Genomic DNA, 20,069 nt, shown 5'->3' on the forward strand with positions numbered 1-20,069 from the left:
CTCTAACGGATTACAGAAACCTATGAGTTTTTATTATAAGGTTACACACTTACATGAATGTTTTGTTGTTATTTCTAAGCACTCTTAGGTGTTGCAACGGTCTTATATATATCTTACCTACAGCCTTGTATGTGGGAAAGTGAGAGCTATTCTCGATCAAATATCTAGAACTTCAGCTGGACTAGCTATTTAAGGGTCGGTGTGTAACCCTAGACATTGTCTACCAGATAAGATCGGATGACCCTCTTATTACAAGTAGCTTTACTTAGCAGAATATCGATTTCGACATTCGAATAATTATAGGGAAATGTCGCTAAATTCACAAAAGTCTCTAACTGTCAGCACTTTTTTATATGCTGGACGAGAGGGGAGGGAAAGAAATTCAGAGCCGTACATCCTTCAAGCCAACAAAAAGTCATCGATATTTTAGGAACCATAAAACGGGTTTACTTATACTTTAAAATGAAACAAATAAAATGGAATTAACTTATCACTTCGGCCGAACTGTATTCTGGAGACGACTTTTTAATAGTTCCCGCCGTAGTTGACTACTTTCAACTGCAGCATTTTCGATCAGCTGCAAAAAAAAATTAAATATTTAAGCACTTTTGATTAAATTCGAGTCAATTTCATCGCTTACACTTTGTGTCATGGCCGCACGTTCGAGCGTTTCACTGTTAGCGTCATCATTAGCCAAGGACTCGATAGAAGAACAATCCGCTAATGGGCGAAGCATAGCCCGTACATTTCTTTCAGCACTCGACGCACCATCTGTAGCATCTGTGTTATAACTTGCCGGGGGCTCAGCATGGTTAAGTGGAGTTAACGGTGTAGAGTTATTAGATAACTGCGAAGTCGGCTGCTTGGATTTCAAAGTGAACAACTCGTTGCGCATGCGCTGATTTTCTTGTTCCAAATAGTCGATCTGCATATGACAACAACAAAGCAAACAAGTAAGGAAGGCTAAGTTCGGGTGTAACCGAACATTACATACTCAGTTGAGAGCTGTGGAGATAAAGTAAGGGAAAATCACCATGTTGTAAAAAGACCTAGGGTAACTCTGGAATGTGTTTGTATGACATGTGTATCAAATGGAAGGTATTAAAGAGCATTTTAAGAGGAAGTGGGCCATAGTTCTATAGGTGGATGCCTTTTCGAGATATCGCCATAAAGGTGGGCCAGGGGTGACTCTAGATTTTTTTTGTATGATATGGGTATCAAATGAAAGGTGTTAATGAGTATTTTAAAAGGGAGTGGGCCTTAGATCTATAGGTGGATGCCTTTTCGAGATATCGCCATAAAGGTGGGCCAGGGGTGACTCTAGATTTTTTTTGTACGATATAGGTATCAAATGAAAGGTGTTAATGAGTATTTTAAAAAGGAGTGGGCCTTAGTTCTATATGTGGACGCCTTTTCGAGATATCGCCATAAACGTGGACCAGGGGTGACTCTAGAATGTGTTTGTACGATATGGGTATCAAATTAAAGGTAGTAATGAGGGTTTTAAAAGGGGTGGCCCTTAGTTGTATATGTGAAGCCGTTTCCGATATATCGACCAAAATGTGGACCAGGGTGATCCAGAACATCATCTGTCGGGTACCGCTAATTCATTTATATATGTAATACCACGAACAGTATTCCTTCCAAGATTCCAAGGGCTTTTGATTTCGCCCTGCAAAACTTTTCATTTACTTCTACTTAATATGGTAGGTGTCACACCCATTTTAGTTTAAAGTTATATTTTGCGTCAATAGACCAATACAATTACCATGTTTCATCCCTTTTTCGTATTTGGTATATAATTATGGCATTTTTTTCATTTTTTGTAATTTTCGATATCGAAAAAGTGGGCGTGGTCATGGTCGGATTTCGGCCATTTTTTACACCAATACAAAGTGAGTTCAGGTGAGTACGTGAACTGAGTTTAGTAAAGATATATCGATTTTTGCTCAAGTTATCCTGTTAACGGCCGAGCGGAACGACAGACGGTCGACTGTGTACAAAAACTGGGCGTGGCTTCAACCGATTTCGCCCTTTTTCACAGAAAACAGTTATCGTCCTAGAATCTAAGCCTCCACGAAATTTCACAAGGATTGGTAAATTTTTGTTCGATTTATGGCATTAAAAGTATCCTAGACAAATTAAATGAAGAAGGGCGGAGCAACGCCCATTTTGAAATTTTCTTTTATTTTTGTATTTTGTTGCAACATATCATTACTGGAGTTGAATGTTGGCATAATTTACTTATATACTGTAAAGATATTAACTTTTCTTTTAAAATTTGATTTAAAAAAAATTTTTTTTTTTAAAGTGGGCGTGGTCGTTCTCCGATTTTGCAAATTTTTATTAAGCAGACATATAGTAATAAGAGTAACGTTCCTGCCAAATTACATCATGATATCTTCAACGACTGCCAAATTACAGCTTGCAAAACTTCTAAATTACCTTCTTTTAAAAGAGGGCGGTGCCACGCCCGTTGTCCAAAATTTTACTAGTTTTCTATTCTGTGTCATAAGTTCAACTCACCTACCAAGTATCATCGCTTAATCCGTAGTTGGTAATGAATTATCGCACTTTTTCGATTTTTCGAAATTTTCGATATCGAAAAAGTGGGCGTGGTTATTGTCCGATATCGTTCATTTTAAATAGCGATCTGAGATGAGTGCCCAGGAACCTACATACCAAATTTCATCAAGATACCTCAAAATTTACTCAAGTTATCGTGTTAAGGGGCAGACGGACGGACATGGCTCAATCGAATTTGTTTTCGATACTGATGATTTTGATATATGGAAGTCTATATCTATCTCGATTCCTTTATACCTGTACAACCAACCGTTATCCATTCAAAGTTAATATACTCTGTGAGCTCTGCTCAACTGAGTATAAAAAGGAATGCAACAAATTAAAAGCGCTCGAGGAAAGTGTTATATATCACGATATTCACATACTACATACTTACACTTTCTAGTTCAAAATCAAGTTCATCAATTATGTCATAGGCTTCGTCCAGAGCCGTTCGCAATTTGGCTACTTGCTTTTCCAGATTCTCCGTGGCAAGTTTGGCAGCCAAATCTGAAATTAATTACGATTACATATTTAACCTCGTAATGAATGTAAAAGGAGAAAATAAATGCACTGAATTATTATAAATATGTATACATATATGTATATCTGTAATACATGGGCGTAGATAATGTGAGGACAAATGAAGGCTGTGTTCCACAGTACTTTCAGTCTCCTTAAATTGTCTTCATTGCTCTTACTACTCACGCTTCTCACTACTCAGACTTCGATATATTCTCACAAAGTAATTTAACCCTAATATTTCTCAGAGGGCGAATTGGCCCTGAATTGTAATAAAAAAGAAAGTTCTCGAACTGCCTCTCGTTTTGCGGGAAATATGCAAAGGGGGGCAGTCACATTATCGTTGGATAAGCAAATTTTCGTCTTAGAAGAAATAGTGAAATGGGTTAGGTCTTACATCAGGTTGGCTGTCAGCTGTCCAGTTAAAAGACAGCTCCCTTTGCCACTTTTTTTGGTACGTTGTGCCGTTGTGCTACCACATAGTCTACCGAAATTATTGACTTCCAAAGGCAACGATAACGGCACACATCGAGCATGTATATTAAATCCGTAGAGTAGAATACGTCCCAGCCGAGATGTTTTCTTCTCGTCGTAGCGAACGCTGAACAGCTGATCATAAATTGATTAAATGATTTCACCTCGACCTACTCCATACAGCTAACACAACTGTGGCTGTTCTCGGCTTTCTACTACATCGAGACACCTCGCACGGATAAATAACCTCCAGCGGGGCTGAGCAGCTGAGAATATTCCCGCGGAAGGCATGCCTGTCGTAAGAGGTAACTGAAATTCACAGACCAAAAGATTCCAAGGCTGTTGGGTTAGTGTCAAAAGGTGCTAGTGGAGAGGTCAGAATTCATATCCTGCAAAGAATTGCCGACATGCGGTACTCTTTCCCAAATCTTCGTTTAGTGTTTTTAAAGTTACATCAAAAAGAACATGAACTTCAGCGAACTCTTTTAGCTTCGCCGAGCGCTTGGATTTAACAACTGGTCACAGAAATCGCGACGCATAGCAGGAGGTGGTGTTACTTAGCTGACTCTATGACCACCTGTACAGATGTAAAAAACAAGTAGCCAGCGAAATTCCAAACCCTTTATTGAACCCCAGGGCGTACTCGGAGTAAGAAATAAGCCTGACAATCGCTCGGGATAGCCTTACACCCTGGTGCACAGGTAACTTTTATAAAAAATAGCTAGATGCCACTGAAGGTGAGGTGAAGAAATCTCTCACAGCCCTCGATCTTCGGCTGGAAGAAGCGTCAGAGATAACGTAGTCTGAATTTCTGTCTGAAACCAAACTCCTGGCTGATTACTTCCCCCTCCAGCTATCATCCCTTTTCCCATGGATCCGTCAGTTAACAGGTTCACTAACTCACGTCTAATAATAATTTCCCACCGCGTTCTTCTCTGCAGGGAATATGAATGGTGAATGTAACATCAGGGGCGAAAACCGCCGTACAGTAGTAGTCCTGCCAAGGATGAAGTCGAAGTCGGTTTGAATTCTGTTGTGCCCCTTAAAGCCCCTGTCATAAAGCCAACCGAGTAGAGATTAAGGATGAAATCGAAGCTTATATCCCATGTCATGAAGCCAAACGAGTAGAGATAAAGGACAGCGCTTAGGGTCAGTATGATGCGAAGAACTTACCCTATTCACACCATCACCAATTACTACACTGAATCCATGCTTGTAACCGTGGAAGAGGTGTCTGGTGCTTTCCATCATACCAGAACCATATAGAAGATAACGGGTCTGACTACCATTTCGTACATCAAATGTACCACCTTGGGGAGAGCCCCCAGCATTAGTCAATTGCCCCTAGACAGCAGTACAAGGCAACCTTAGCCTTCCTAGACCTGTCCTGTCAGATATTAATAGTATTGCTCCAATTGAGTTTGTTCTAAATTCAGGAATCTTGTAACCCTAAACGAGCTCCGTTTTGATGGAGTTTACCGTAAGATTCTGACCACCTAGTCCCAATTCCTTTAAAATGTCCTTCATTGTATTCAGATATTCCCATCTTTGGTAAGTCATCGGCTTTAGCCATCACTTGGTAGCCCTTAGCATCAAGATCCTGAAGCAGAGCGTTTACAACCATGACCCAAAGAACGATAGAGAGCCTTCCTGTGTACATTTTATCGTATTTTTCTGAGTCGTCATCTTCAGGGGTAGCAACAGCTTGAAGGCATACATTTTAATCAGGTCCCAAGAGTCGAGCTGAAAGTAACTTCAATATATTGATTCCCAGGGAAGACTGGTAAAGTGCCAAAGAGAATCATGCTCCTACGGGGCTGCTGATGGTTGCAAGCCAGACGGTTTTTGGGGAGTATCATCGATGTTGATGGTCCTTTGCCGGATGTAGATCGGATACGTTGCGGTAACAAGAATCATTAAGGTACTAGCCCTACTTTTCGGCAACGATTTAAAATGACCACATTGAACCTTCTTGGCCATTATGCCCCAGGTTCTCGAAATGATCAGGTTAGTGCCACAAAGTTGCTAAGTTCCGTTAACATCGATACCAAAGCCTGCAGGTAATGTCTAAAAGTGTCGTCTACTTGATGCACAATTTCTGGAAAGGTTCTCAGAATGCTGACATGGTCAGATCTGATTTGACTCAGTGATAGAACTACATCTGCAAAAGACGTTGATGACATAGAGATTTAACTTTTCTAGCACCGTTTTGAGAAAAGCCTAAGTCATCTATTGTTTATTCATTGGTCTATTCTAAACTTCCGAAACACAAGCATAGGTGGACTTACCTTGTCCACGTTGATTTAGCGCTGATTTCATCACTAAACCCGACAATGTCTTCTGGCGTTTGAATGTATCTTCTAAAGCTTTACAGCGTTGCACTTTCTCAATATAAGCTCCATGTAGTTTGTTGTATTTCTTTTTTAATCGCTCCAGACTATCATACATTTGGTCACGTTCATCTTCTAGCCGCAATGCCTCGATTTTGGCTTCAACATTAATAGCAGAAGCGGAACGCTTATCACCTGTAATTTTCCGCAATCCTTCCCTTAAAATATTATTCTCCTCCTGCAAACGAGTATTTTGCGCTGTTACTGAAAGAATAGAAACAAGTTGAGTCCATATCTTAGTTATAGCTGCGAAAATGAACTTGTGATTGAGAACAGTAAGGAGTTTAGGAGGCCAGCAGCCGTGGGGTGGTGGTATCGTGCTCCGCCTATCACACCGAGGGTCCTGGGTTAAAGTCCCTTGCAAAACAACATCAACAATTAAAAAAATAAGGAACTACAAACAATCTACTACTACACTCCAAGTGTTTTTGTGCCATGAAAACGTTCTCAGGGGAAACTCATCTGATTTGCAGCTAGCGTTAGGTGTGGGTAAAAAACATATAGGTCCCGACACACCAACTTTTACGTAACATTCGAAAATAACATCGAATCCGCGGACTCATTGCACCAAAAATTCAGCGGTAGTATATCAGTATCATTGTTCGGGAAAACATAATTCTAACAGCAGAACTTGAAGATGGCACAGTCTATTATAAGATCGTACAGTTGCTGGCGTATACTGATGATATTGGTATTATTGGTCTTAACCAAAGCGCCGTGATTTCTACCTTTTCTGGATTAAATAAAGTGGCAATACAAGTGAGTCTTGGTGTACCTAAATGAGCACAAGACGAAGAAGCTCTCATTCAAGAAAGAATAAAATCTCTTCGTGCTCCCAATTAGTGTGCCAATTGCAAAACAGGAATAGGTGCTGTGACTTGTTACGAAGCGACCAAAATCGCTTAAGCGGTTAAGGATGATGGTGATGTACATTCGCCATAACAACGAGTGACACGGTTTACGTTGGTCTAAGGCAAGCGCTAATATTAACCAAAGTAGTCGTTATACAGGTACCCTCCGGTCAGCAGTGCTAGATAGCATCAGTGGTACCTACTTCACTCATTGATGGCAATTTGAAAGCATAGACCTTAGATCTTTTAGGAAGTTCCGATTTCATAGGTTTGATCGTCAGTCCGCATGACTCTGTCGACCTTGTCACGATGTTCAGCTAATCCTGTAAACCAATTCGCGTGCACCCGGAAACTTTCCGCAGACCAGGATACCGCACCGGCTGCGAAATCTCGTTTTCCACCACAGCAAAGGGTAGAGAAAATAGAACGTCCACGTGTGGTGTACCTCTCCATTCACTTATTTCTATTGTTGCTCCACCCACCTTCGCTTCGGAAGTTATGCCGCACGACAGTTTCTTAATGAATAAAAGCAGTACGTTCGGCTAAAAATTGAGACATGGCTCTTTAGCTAACTGCAGAGCGTTTTTAAATGTCCCTTTGATGTCTATATAGGCGCCCAGCGCAGATTTTTTTCTTCGAGAAAGCTCTGTGTATTGCAATAGATGGAGAACCATACCCGTTGGCCTGGGTGTGCGATTACCAAGCTGCAATGGCGACAGCAACGACCGATGAATGAAGCAGTATGAGTCTTAAAATAAATAAGACCTATGGGACGCTTGAGAGACACATAGGGCAGCCATTTCAAATGGTTGTTCCCAAGGAAATAAATGTCTCATCTCTTCAAGATAGGAAGTGAATATAGGGGTTTGAGAGACGTTACTCGAAATAGGCTACAACAATGGCCTTTTTGGTATCTTAAATGTGTTGTACTGCGCCTGTTGATCACTGCTATCAAGTACTCACTGTAGTGATACTTTTAATAGTTCACATAATTCTAAATTTACTAAACAAATATACACCAACAAACAATTAGTAACTCACATGCATCCAATTGAGCTCGCAAAAGATAATCACTGGTAGTTCGACGCTGCTGCTCAGCCATATTTCATGGTTCGTATAAATCTGCCACTCATGTATATTCAAAATATTTACTTAATCATGAGCTCAAATAGATGACTTTTTTTATATTTTAGTTAAAGTAAAGTTAAAAAGTGGATACATTTTGCAAGTTGTTATTGAACGCTTCTGGGTCGTATATCAATTACCGAAAACTCGTACGTTGTGCTAAGCAATCAAGAGCAAGAAATAACGCTTATCGATTGAGTAAATTTTCGCTTGATAAGCGGAATGCGTTGGCACTCACTTTTTATCAGGGAGCGAGTATAACAGCCATTTTCGAAATGTCAATTAAAAAAATTGGAAGCGGGACCACGTAGGAATGGAAGTTTTAGTGGGAGTAGGAGTGGGTGTGCCAGTAATAAGGGGAGTCAAAGTAGGAATGGAAGTGGGATTGTGAATGGGTTTGGGAATAAGAAAAAATGGAAGTAGAAAACAACTGGGGGGCTTTCCGTAATTCGATGGTCGACACTCGTCGGTGCGATACTTCAATTCGATATCGAACCCTCGACGAGGCCGTTTTGGTTTCCGTATGTCGATAAAGGCACTCTCGTTCTCATATTTTGGGAAGTGTTTAGAAAGTGATTTGTGCCTGTCAAAAACTGTGTCCCATAAATGGAAAATAAAAAGAAAAAAATTTAATTGGCGTTATTTTTTGATTTTGGACGATTTTAGTGCGAAAAGCTCGTTAATTAATAGGAGGAGGATAAGAGATGCATCTAATCCTATGGAGTTGCCACTAAAACAGTAAGATTATACTCATTTCAAAAAGTAAGTCTTAAATTTGTACATTTGCATTTCACAGCTTCCAAACAAAGTACCGGCTAACCAAAGAGATTTTTATGGAAATCTTAAGAGAAATCAACCTAAGGGAAGGCGTACGAGGCACGTATATTCCTCCTATATTGCTACGGCAATTATCCGTTCTTCCGTGTCGTTTAAAGAAACGGCATTATAAGGACCACCGCCCGTTTTTTTCAAACTGTTCATGCGTTGTGTTAGTTTGCGTTTCGTATTATATTTGTAGTCAGTCCATACCTAGAAGAAATAAAAGTATATTGTTACCACAAACAATATATTTTCAAAGAGAATTTGTATAATTCCTAATGGCACAACCCACTTTCTGCCATGCCTGCGTCGCCTTTACAGGAGGACTGTTACTATTTAGCAGGTCCGTTAATTTGCTCGATAACGGGCTTTTCTTCGCGCGGCCGTTATTAGTCTTTTGTAAGCTATTTTTAGCTAACGCATTATGTTTTTCCTTAAATTCAACTAGTAACTTTAGTTGAGCAGCATTTGTTTGTTGGCTCCTATGTAAATAACTATCAGATATTTTAAATCACAAAAATATTAAAAATTTTAGTTTACATTTTGATGCGGTTAATAGCTGCGAAAAAGAAAAACGAGAGCAAAAGTGGTTTCGATCTGTTTATATCATGGCGCAACGATACAAGGTGGCAGCATGGAACAGCTGATTATAAACTTTTTTTATTTGATTTGATACATCAACTTCCGGCGCAGTACGATTTTGACATTTGTCCATCGAATTTACAAAAACAAAGTACATGGAATTTTTATTTATGTTTGTAGGTATGTCACCATGCTGCCACCTGTATCATTCCGGTATGGTTTATATCGAACTTCGATACAACGCGACGATATTTTTTGTTAGAGAAACCAAAAACGATTCTTCGATACTCGTTTCTGCTCAATATCGAATTACGGAAAGCCACCCCTGGATAAATGATTAATAGCGTTTTCTTTTCTGAAATAAATTGTTGCCTTCGTAAATGGTAAAGCCTTAATAGAGTTACTCTTACTCCAGAAAATGTTGAACATTTATAGTGCATGCAAAGAACATAAATGGCTACCACGTGCATTAGCTGATTTTCACAAACGCGCTGCCAATGATAATAAAAATTCATTAGCAATTATTTCATTTCACTTTTTTTCGCTAAAAATTTGTGAAGTTGCGAAAATAAACACCCTTATCGCGAGTTTTGTTTTCACCCGAAAATATTCACAGTTTTTGTTCACCCTATCGCAGAGGATTGCGAAAAAATTTTTCGTGTTCGAAAAAGATTTCACCTTATCGGCAACTCTTTGTTCGGGCGAAATGAACAGCGGGTAAGCCCAAATTTGTTCACTTATATTTTACAGGCGAACGAGAGGAAAAAAAATGTTAAGTAATTTTTAGTTTTGAAATTTGATACTCTTATGATTATACATATGTACTTTTGTTATTAGAAATACATCAATAAATAATGCACAATCGGAAGCTGAGTGGAAAAAAGTGTAATTCCTGTATTCCTAAGTATGTAAATTCTATTTTTTATGACCACGTATCAGTCGGCCAAGTTATCCATTGTGGACAAAGCGACGGTTCCAAAATGTTTATCACCTCACTGGAACAAGATTGACTAATACCCATTTCGTCCTTTCCAACGCCTTTTCTCTATGCGAAAAAACGAACACATGTACTCAATTTTACAATTACTGGAACTCCAAATTTTTGCTTCAATGGTGGCAAGGAGTTGGTAAGAATATCTAGCAAATATTAGAATGCCGGCTTGTTTACCCTGTAATGTTGGCGAAAGCTAATTGAATAAAAATTAACTTGTTATTCAAAAGTGCTGACAATAGTAATTTTTAGCTTACAGTGAATCAATTAGCTCCAAAGGGTTTGAACCGTCCCTTTATTGTTCCGAATCGCTTTCACATTTATATTCTCCTCGCGGTCAATCAATACCAACCTAATTGCAATACTAAACATTATTTTATAAATTTTTTATTTCTTTTTTTGTTGTATTTTAAGGAAATATATACTTTGTTACAAAATTTACACAATTGTAAGTAAATTATTTGTTCACTGCTAATTCACAATAGAGCATCAGCTGTTTCGAAGTGAACTTTTGTTCGCCCGAAATTGCCGATAGGCGGAAAAAGTTCACCCGAACAAAAGAAGTGAAGGCGAACACTTTTCCACCTGAACTTCGCGATAAGGGTGAAATTGTCGCGATCAGCTGGTTTAGCAGAGTTGCACTTCCACACTGCCATTTTATGGAGGGTAAAAGTATGACGCTTTTGCGTTGCGAGCAGGCAATAATTTTCACAAAAGAACGAAATACCCCGTAAAGGAGTTACCTGCTTTTTAGAATAGAACAAAATATATTAACAGCCCTTGCGCGGCGTACAAAAAGCGTGGTTCCTTGCCTTTCCAGTTTGGTCGTCCCTTCTTTTAATCTCAGCCAAACGGTGCGCCTTGCATAGCTAGCTCATCCGTTTTTTCATTTCCATCTATTTCCATTTGCCCAGGGCCCTAATATATATGTATAATTCTCCCTATTCCGATTCTTTACAAGTATTGCTTACACTGCAACACATTTTTGGATGTTACGCTATAAGAGATTATAGCCTTAATTGCTGTTTGGATTTCAATGCAAAAATTTACACGGCTGCAGTTCAAGCTCTTTTGCTCCAGTGCTGTGATCAAGCCTACTACTTTCGCCTAAAAAACGCTACAGTGATCTGCCAGCTTATAGGATTTGCTTATTTCCGGATCTGCGCAGTGTACCGCAGACCCTCCATTACTTTGAAACCATCGGTAGAAACGTGTATCGCCGCGTATGGCATATAAGCGCGCTTGCGCCAACCTTCTACCTCTAACGTGGCTCTAAGAGACACATGGAAGAACAAGTGGGGAACTATACAGTCTGTTCGTTCAATATTTGATGACGCTGTACTACTATGGACATATTACCTGCACTCAAGCCGCACCGAGGCACTGCGTCTCTTTGCAGTGTTTAACGCTATATTTTACGCCACCAGTTTTAGAGGTGGAGTGTGCAGAATAGCATACAGTACAGCTGTCGGATTTGTTTTTTTTTTTGGACTTCCGTTGTGCCAAGTACTGATGGTCTACATACCCTTCTATTTGTTTGAGTGTCTTCCACCAAACACGGACTCCATACTATATCATGGGCTTTACAGCCGCTCTAAATATCTAATGAGCGAGACTTAGGGCGATAGATTCGACGTACATCCCAGCATTATTTTACATACATAAATTTCCATCGAGTGCTTCTTCATTCTCCCTCCACGTTGAGCTTTCACGACCACTTATTGTCCAGAATGATTCCTAGATATTTGGTATAAGGTTTTTCTGCTTAAGCCTAAATCGATGCCGGTATTTTATGGCTCCTAGTTAATAAGATCATATCCGTCTTCTTCGCTTTGGTACTCAACCCGACATTAGCTGCCCAGGTATGTATGTATATCCCAAAGCGCCCGATCCACCAATGAGCTAATTATTGGAAGCACTTTTCACTCATGACAATTGCAACGTCATATGCGTGCGATGTAAGTTTGGTGTGTGCCTCATCTAACCGCGTTCACAGCAGAGGTGCGTCTGTTCTTCGATTTTGTTGCCTCAAACAGCCCCCACTACGAAGTTATCTTCCCGCAATTAAGCGTGCAGCCGATTTATTTGGTTAGGGCTGAACGTACTTTATTATACGTAAGACCCCCATGATTGCCTGTTTAGACATTGTTTAAAGCTCCGGCGATGTCTAAGAAGATATTGTTGTATTTTGAAGAACAGTTTTTCATTCAAGTTGGACTTCGTTAACACATATATAACATTTACAGCGCAGTCATTCGATACTAACATATGGAGCTCTGGTCTGGTGGAAGGCGCTAGACAAAAAGAGTAATCAACAGAGGATTGGGAAGGTACAAAGTCTGGGAATGTCGGCGCCGTGAGCAGCGCACCTCAGTAAGCGCTAAATGCAATCTTTCACTTGACACCTCTACAAGTCTTCGTGCAGGAATTAGCCGTTAGCAGAGCTCTACGACTAAGAGAATCCAACATGTGGAAAACAGCTAAGCACGGACACGCGACGATTCTGGACGATATGACGAAGGGGCACTTAAACGGAATAATAACCGACCACATCACAACGGTTTTGGACTTCCAGGTTCAGAACATATGATATCATTCAAGGGAGGAATGGGAAGTAGGCCTAGACAATGGCAGGGGCATTAAAATCTACACCGACGCACAGTGTTTCGTGTAGAACAAGCTAGCTGGACAAAATTATTTTATAAGATTTTCCGTTTCATATGCAGTCATTTATTACAACTACGTCATTTTTTTCAGCCATATGTTCTTTTTTTTATTTTTTTCCAAAATTTTACTTCATATGTTCATATGCATACATTTGCTTATATCATAACAGTAACTCATGTGAATAAGTGACATAGATCCAAAACAATTTAAAGGACTTAAGAATATTACTTTATTGTACTTAAATTGAATGAAATACAAATCTCAATACTTTAAAAAATTCGGAAAAAAAATTTAAATTTTTTATGAAAATTCGTCGAATTTTTCAAACATTTTTTAAATATAATTTAGTTTTTGTTATAGATCGTGACAAATTTTCTTATGGGAAATTAGTTAAAATAAATTTTCGAAAGCGAAAATTGTAAGAATTATCCGAAAAGGGGTGTCTACTTATTTATGTGAGTGACTGTACATATGTACATATGTACATATTTTGTATTTATTTGATGAGTATTTATCCTGGCACTACAATTTTTACAAAATTATTTTATAGTACCATAGTCAGGAATGTAAAAGTGAATTACAATAATAATAATAACAATGTAAATAATTAAATTAATTATGTGAAAGTTACTTATTATTACAAAAAGTATCATACAAAGTGGAAAAGACAATAGATTTAAATTAAATAAAACCTGATCCATCAAAAAGTTATAGGGTAGGTTATCTTGTATAATTACCCTTCAAAAAACGCGAGTACTCCATAAATAGTGTAAGGAATACTCCTCTAGGAGTGTTCCAAAACTAATCTGTATTCATACAAAAAATGTGCTCCAATTAACATTGCGATGTCCTAGGAGAGGAGTAGGTGATCCCACTCTCGCTTTGTTTGTGAGTATTACATAGAGTACATACGTGAGAGTACTTTCCAAAGTACACTCACTGAAGTACTCCATGGAGCACCCACAGAGGATCATATGCCAAAGTACTAAAGAGGAATTGTGTCGGAAAGAATTATCGAAGTGAATTTAATTTAAAATGAAAGTAAATGAAGAGGGGCAATACAACTTTTATATTTTATACTACGAATATTCTTATGTTATTTAGCATTTGCGTGAATGTAAAACTTTTCAAATCATGTGCCTCGGTTGAGGAACATTCCTTGCTTCAAATGGATTTAAATCACTTGGTTACCTGGTGCAATGTAAATTATATGCCGCTCAATCTCAAAAAATGTAAATTCATGTGTTTTTCTCGGAGAGTTTCGCCACCAGCTTCATATACAATTAACAACTATAGTCTAGAAACTGTAAATAATTTTATTGACTTGGGAGTCATGATGGATTCCAAACTTAGTTTCAATCTTCATATTAATGCTACAGTGAATAAAGGCAAAGGTGTTTTTGCATTTGTTAAACGGTGGTCAAAAGAATTTAACGACCCTTACATAACTAAATCACTTTTTACAACATTAGTTAGGCCAATATTAGAATACGGCTCGATAATTTGGAATCCGCGTTATCAAGTCCATGCAGACAGTCTCGAATCAATACAAAAACAATTTTTACTATTTGCCTTAAGAAATTTCCAATGGGACTCTTTAACTAATCTTCCACCTTATACTAATCGATTAAAGCTTATCAATCTTCCAACTCTTGCTAGTCGAAGGGAAATGCTTGGTGTGATATTTATGACAAAACTTTTAAATGGATCAATTTCGAGCCCATTCCTTCTGAATGAAGTGAACTTTTGCGTTCCCTCTCGGACATCGAGACACTTCAAACCTCTTCTGCTGAAACAATGTAGAACGAATTTCGAACAAAATGAACCTTTTCGGCGTTTATGCCAAGATTATAACTCTCACTCAAACACATTTGATAGCTCGGACTCCCTTTTTTCTATAAAAAAGATTGTTCTCACCTCTCTAAATTAATGTATAATACGTTTGCTTCTGTTCTCTTTAAGTATTACGCTTGGCTGATGAAATTTCTTCTGTAGCTGAGCAGTCTCAGATCGTGACGCTTGACAAACCGCTGCCCATCAAAGACTCGGCAAAATAAAAAAAAAAAAAAAAAGTTATTATATATATATATAAATCGACCGCGTGAACAGGATTAGCCTGGTTTCATTGGGCCACTTGAGGGCAGCGCGCTGCCACAACGTCCATTAAAAAAAAAAAAAAAAAAAAAAAAAAGAAACTAATATTTTTCTATACTATACACATACATAAAACCAGTGCACGGTTGCATTTTATCAGAGTTGCCATAGTAAAATTTTATTATCAGTTATTTGCATGCAATATTTTACTTTTGGCAACTCTGTTCGATCGTCATCGTGTCGTGATCACGGTCGTTAAAAACGAGCAATGATCGGCTGATGGTCCCCAAACGCATTGCAAAGGAGTATTGTTAGAGTACTCCAACATGAAGAAAATGGAACACGTAATCCAACAATTTTTGCAGGGTATGTTATTATTCGCTACCACCACTTTCATTCGATGAGTTACTTGTGGAATAGTCATGAGCATCAGCAACACTACTACGCTTCCCAAGGCATTCGGTTCTATGTACCGGAGCGACTCGGGATTTTTCCCGACCAAGGACTGTCATTTCAGTGTGACCCCATCTAATTTTTTTCGTCCCTCCCACAAATTGTCATCCTCCCAGCAGCTCCTTGCAGCAGGACTGCTTCATATTCTCTTACTCCGGGAAGGCATCGAATCCAATCCTTCGAGCTTAGAATCCATCAAAAAAATTATATAAAAGTGTTCACTTAACGGACATATGAAGCTTAATATTCAACAAGAATTTTGCAAATTAACCAATGCATTTTACGGCCACTCCTGCCTTCTTACTTCAATTACTCAATATATATGGGGAAAAATATCAAAAAAAAAGCAAAAATCCCGTTATTTTGTTTGTTTTCTTTCATTTCTTAGTGCACTTTTCTTGGAATAAGAACTTCGTTTTTGTCCAGCTAGCTTGTTCTACACGGAACACTGTGCGACGGCTCGAAAATGGCAAAAGGAACTGGAGCTGGGATGTACTGGAGCTGGCATGCACTCAACACATCTACAGTTAAGCCAATCATTCCGATTTCCTGACGCATGTAGCAAAGCTGCTTGAAGATAATCACCCTTATCGCGAAGTTCACGCGGAAAAGTGTTCGCCTTCACTTTTTTTGTTCGGGTGAACTTTTTCCGCCTATCGGCAATTTCGGGCGAACAAAAGTTCACTTCGAAACAGCTGACGCTCTATTGTGAACTAGCAGTGAACAAATAATTAACTTGCAATTGCGTAAATTTTGTAAAGAAGCATATATTTCCTTAAAATACAACAAAAATAGAAATAAAAAATGTATAAAATAATGTTTAGTATTGCACTTAGGTTGGTATTAATTGGGCATGATGAGAATATAAATATGAAAGTGATTCGGAGGCAATTAAGGGACAGTTCTAACCCTTTGAAGCTAAATGATTCACTGTAAGCAAAAATTACTATTTTCAGCACTTTTGAATAACAAGTTATATTTTTTTCAATTCGTTTTCGCCAACATTACAGGGTAAACAAGCCGGCATTCTAATATTTGCTAGATACCTTACCAACTCCTTGCCCACCATTGAAGCACAAATTTGGAGTTCCACCAATTGTAATGTTGAATACATGTGTTCGTTTTTTCGCATAGGGAAAGGCGTTCTAAAGGACCAAGGAGTGCGTCTTAGCCAATCTTGTTTCAACGAGTTACTCCACATTTTGGAACCGTTGCTTTGACCGCAATGGATAACTTGGCCGACTAATACGTTGTCATAAAAAATAGAATTTAAATACTTAGCAATACAGGAATTACACTTTTTTCCACTCAGCTTCCGATTGTGCATTATTTATGGATTTATTTCTAATAATAAAATACCAAATTTTAAAACAAAAAATTACTTACATTTTGTTTTCCTCTCGTTCGCCTGTAAAATATAAGTGAACAAATTTGGGTTTCCCCGCTGTTCATTTCGCCCGAACAAAGAGTTGCCGATAAGGTGAAATCTTTTTCGAACACGAAAAATTGTTTCGCCACCCTCTGCGATAGGGTGAACAAAAACTGTGAATATTTTCGGGCGAAAAAAAAACTCGCGATAAGGGTGAATATGGTCCCCGACATCGACGTAACAATCTTTGTTGACATCCAAGCCGCCTTAAGGGCATTAGAATCTAACATGATAAAGTCGGATATCGTGCGGAGGTGCAGGGCCTCGCTGGCTTCTATGTCATCTCAATGTATCCCTTTGCTGGGTCCCTGGGCACAGCGGTATTGAAGGGAATGAACTCACAGATGAGATGGCTACGAAAGGTTCCGATTTGGATAAAAGTGAAGTGGACAGCTCTGTTCGACCTCCGCTGAGTTATCTCTTGGGGAGAATCGAGAAATATGAGAACAGGGCAACTGCCTTGCTATGGACCAAGAGGGTTGACTACGAGATATCGTCCTTATGGCCACACTGAACCAAAAAAATACTAAAAACCACGTAAAGTTAACATTTTTTGTTTACAATTCTCAACTGAAATGAAAAAATGTTAATTTTATCATTTCGACGTGAAATTTATGTGTATGAAACACGTACAATTAACATGACGATCATGTATTATTGATATGATACTCATGTATAATTAACATGATATTTATGTATATGTACATGAAACACGTACAATTAACATGACGGTCATGTATTATTGATATGATACTCATGTATAATTAACATGATATTTAAATATATGTACATGAAACACGTACAATTAACATGACGATCATGTATTATTGATATGATACTCATGTATAATTAACACGATATTTATGTATATGTACATGAAACACGTACAATTAACATGACGATCATGTATTATTGATATGATACCCATGTATAATTAACATGATATTTATGTATATGTACATGAAACACGTACAATTAACATGACGATAATGTATTATTGATATGATACTCATGCATAATTAACATGATATTTATGTAATACTCACGTAGAGCAACGTTGAAACAACATTTTAAAAATGTTAATTGGAAATTATACTTACGTCAAAGTAACGTTAAATATACATTAAAAACTGTTGATTTGAAATGAAGATCACATCAAATTAAAATTATTTTTAGTATATTTATTATTATTTTTCAATTCAATAAAATTTATTTTTTTATAATAAATAGGCACTTGTTTACATATTTTTTTAATGAATAAACAGGAACTAAAAATTCTTATTTCTAATGACAGGAGTTCCTTCGTTAATGTAGTACAAATGAATAGGTGGACTTGTAAAAAATTCAACATTTTTTAATTCAATAATATTCTTTTTACAACCAACTTTGTACGATTGATAGTGCTCTAAGAATCCAATAATTTCATGTTTATAGACCAGAAAGTAAGCCTCATTATTGACACTAATAACAATTTCTTTTATTTCATATAGTTCAATGACTTCTTCAGTAGTTTTTGTTAAAAAATAGCCCTTTTTATACGTCGTCCCCTTAAAGTTGACTAATTTGAAGTTTTCCACAATAATGTTAAGCAATCTTTTTCTATCATGCATATCCAACTTTTTCTTCATTATATACAAGCTTAGTAGAGATTGGCCGCTTTTTGAGTTTTTCACCATGTCAGTTACATTCTGCAAGAAAATGAAGTTTAAAGAGTATCCACAGCTTCCAATCAACCCTTACCGTAACTTTCACCGAATTGGAATTGCTAGCTGGTCAGTGGAGAGGCTGATTTTCAAGCCAATTTTGTACATTTGAGTTCATACTACGAGTCGAAAGAGATTCTTCTGGAAACTAAAACAGAAAATTGTTAATATTAAAACACAATATACTATTTAAAACTTTATAGAAAAATATATTACGTTCTTGTGTTTCCAAAGCCCAATTTTTTCCCTAAGTTCTGCTCTATAACCTATATTTTCGTTGCCTGGGAATGCCAACGCCAAGTCGTCACAGTTTATGTACTTTAACCGGTCATATGTGATTCCATAAGCTTTATTTGGGTCAGTTTAAACATGATTAGTTACAAAAGATTTTTAATATAAATAAGATAAACCATTACCATAAAACTTGTCGTAAGCGGCTTCTACATTCATCTCTTTCAATAAGTTTTTTAAACGCTGGTCCTCTCCTGATTGAGTTTGGACAGCCTAGGCAGAAAATATCATGGTATGCATTTAGATCAGTCAATGTCATTACAGCTTTAAGGTACTCCAGAGCAGCAGTACCAATGAAAAATATGCCCTGCTACTGCTCCGGCTCTGAACATGAACAGAGTTAGGAGCAGAGCCGTAGCACAAAAAAGGGATAGAACTTTTTAGGCTCTGCATTTTTTCTGCTGTTTGCCCCGCTCTAAAACGCGACGTAGTTCATAGCCTAAGGAATGCTATCACTGTATTAGGCTACGGCTCTTCTCTATGCTCCATACATTGCATAGCATTTTCAATGGATGGTCTTCAAATTAACCATATAAAAAGAAGTTGTTTATAAAAATCACTTCTTACCAGTTGTACATTTCCACACGGAGCACCTTGCGTCACAATCTCTGTATTTTCAGAAATTTGCAGAAGTCTTTCTTCTAGAAAGAATTCCTCTGCCCAGCGTTATTCATAGCCAGCGAAACGTTTTCGCCAAGTAGCAAGCAATTATCACTCATTTACACTTTTATTTCATGTCTTGTTCTTTAATCAATACTCACTCATATATATTTATACTTATACACAACGTACAAAACGATTTAATTCGATTTTCTATAGAACGTTTTTTAATAAATATTCTGTGAAATGTTTTATTAACATGAAAGACTGATTTAACAGTTTTCATATCAAATTGACGTGAAAGCTGTTACTTTGATAATTTTCAATGTTAGATGGTGAAATGTTTTATTAACATGAAAGACTGATTTAACAGTTTTCATATCAATTTGACGTGAAAGCTGTTACTTTGATAATTTTCAATGTTAGATGGTGAAATGTTTTATTAACATGAAAGACTGATTTAACAGTTTTCATATCAATTTGACGTGAAAGCTGTTACTTTGATAATTTTCA

The 20,069-nt window shown here is 37.7% G+C and overlaps 1 protein-coding gene across 1 annotated transcript; it reads right to left on the bottom strand.

Annotated features, from left to right (window-relative positions):
* Positions 1–430: 430 nt before the first annotated feature.
* On the bottom strand, positions 431–8,098 carry LOC137242152 (protein Hook homolog 3). The gene is made up of 5 exons (XM_067769516.1): positions 7,844–8,098; positions 5,850–6,155; positions 2,963–3,075; positions 641–925; positions 431–577 (listed from the first exon to the last, which is right to left on the bottom strand). The coding sequence occupies exons 1-5, from the start codon at positions 7,902–7,904 to the stop codon at positions 491–493; spliced, it is 852 nt and encodes a 283-aa protein (XP_067625617.1). The 5' UTR covers positions 7,905–8,098; the 3' UTR covers positions 431–490.
* Positions 8,099–20,069: the final 11,971 nt, after the last annotated feature.

The sequence above is a fragment of the Eurosta solidaginis genome, chromosome 2 (assembly GCF_040869045.1).
Source record: "Eurosta solidaginis isolate ZX-2024a chromosome 2, ASM4086904v1, whole genome shotgun sequence".
Taxonomy (NCBI): domain Eukaryota; kingdom Metazoa; phylum Arthropoda; class Insecta; order Diptera; family Tephritidae; genus Eurosta; species Eurosta solidaginis.

What these genes read in the sequence shown, in the direction of transcription:
- LOC137242152 (XM_067769516.1), bottom strand. Translation starts at nt 7,904, where the DNA reads ATGGCTGAGCAGCAGCGTCGAACTACCAGTGATTATCTTTTGCGAGCT. An exon ending in GCGAGCTCAATTGGATGCAT is followed by an intron (nt 6,156 to 7,843) that starts GTGAGTTACTAA and finishes CTATTCTTTCAG; the next exon opens with TAACAGCGCAAAATACTCGT. An exon ending in GTGCGGCCATGACACAAAGT is followed by an intron (nt 578 to 640) that starts GTAAGCGATGAA and finishes TTTTTTTTGCAG; the next exon opens with CTGATCGAAAATGCTGCAGT.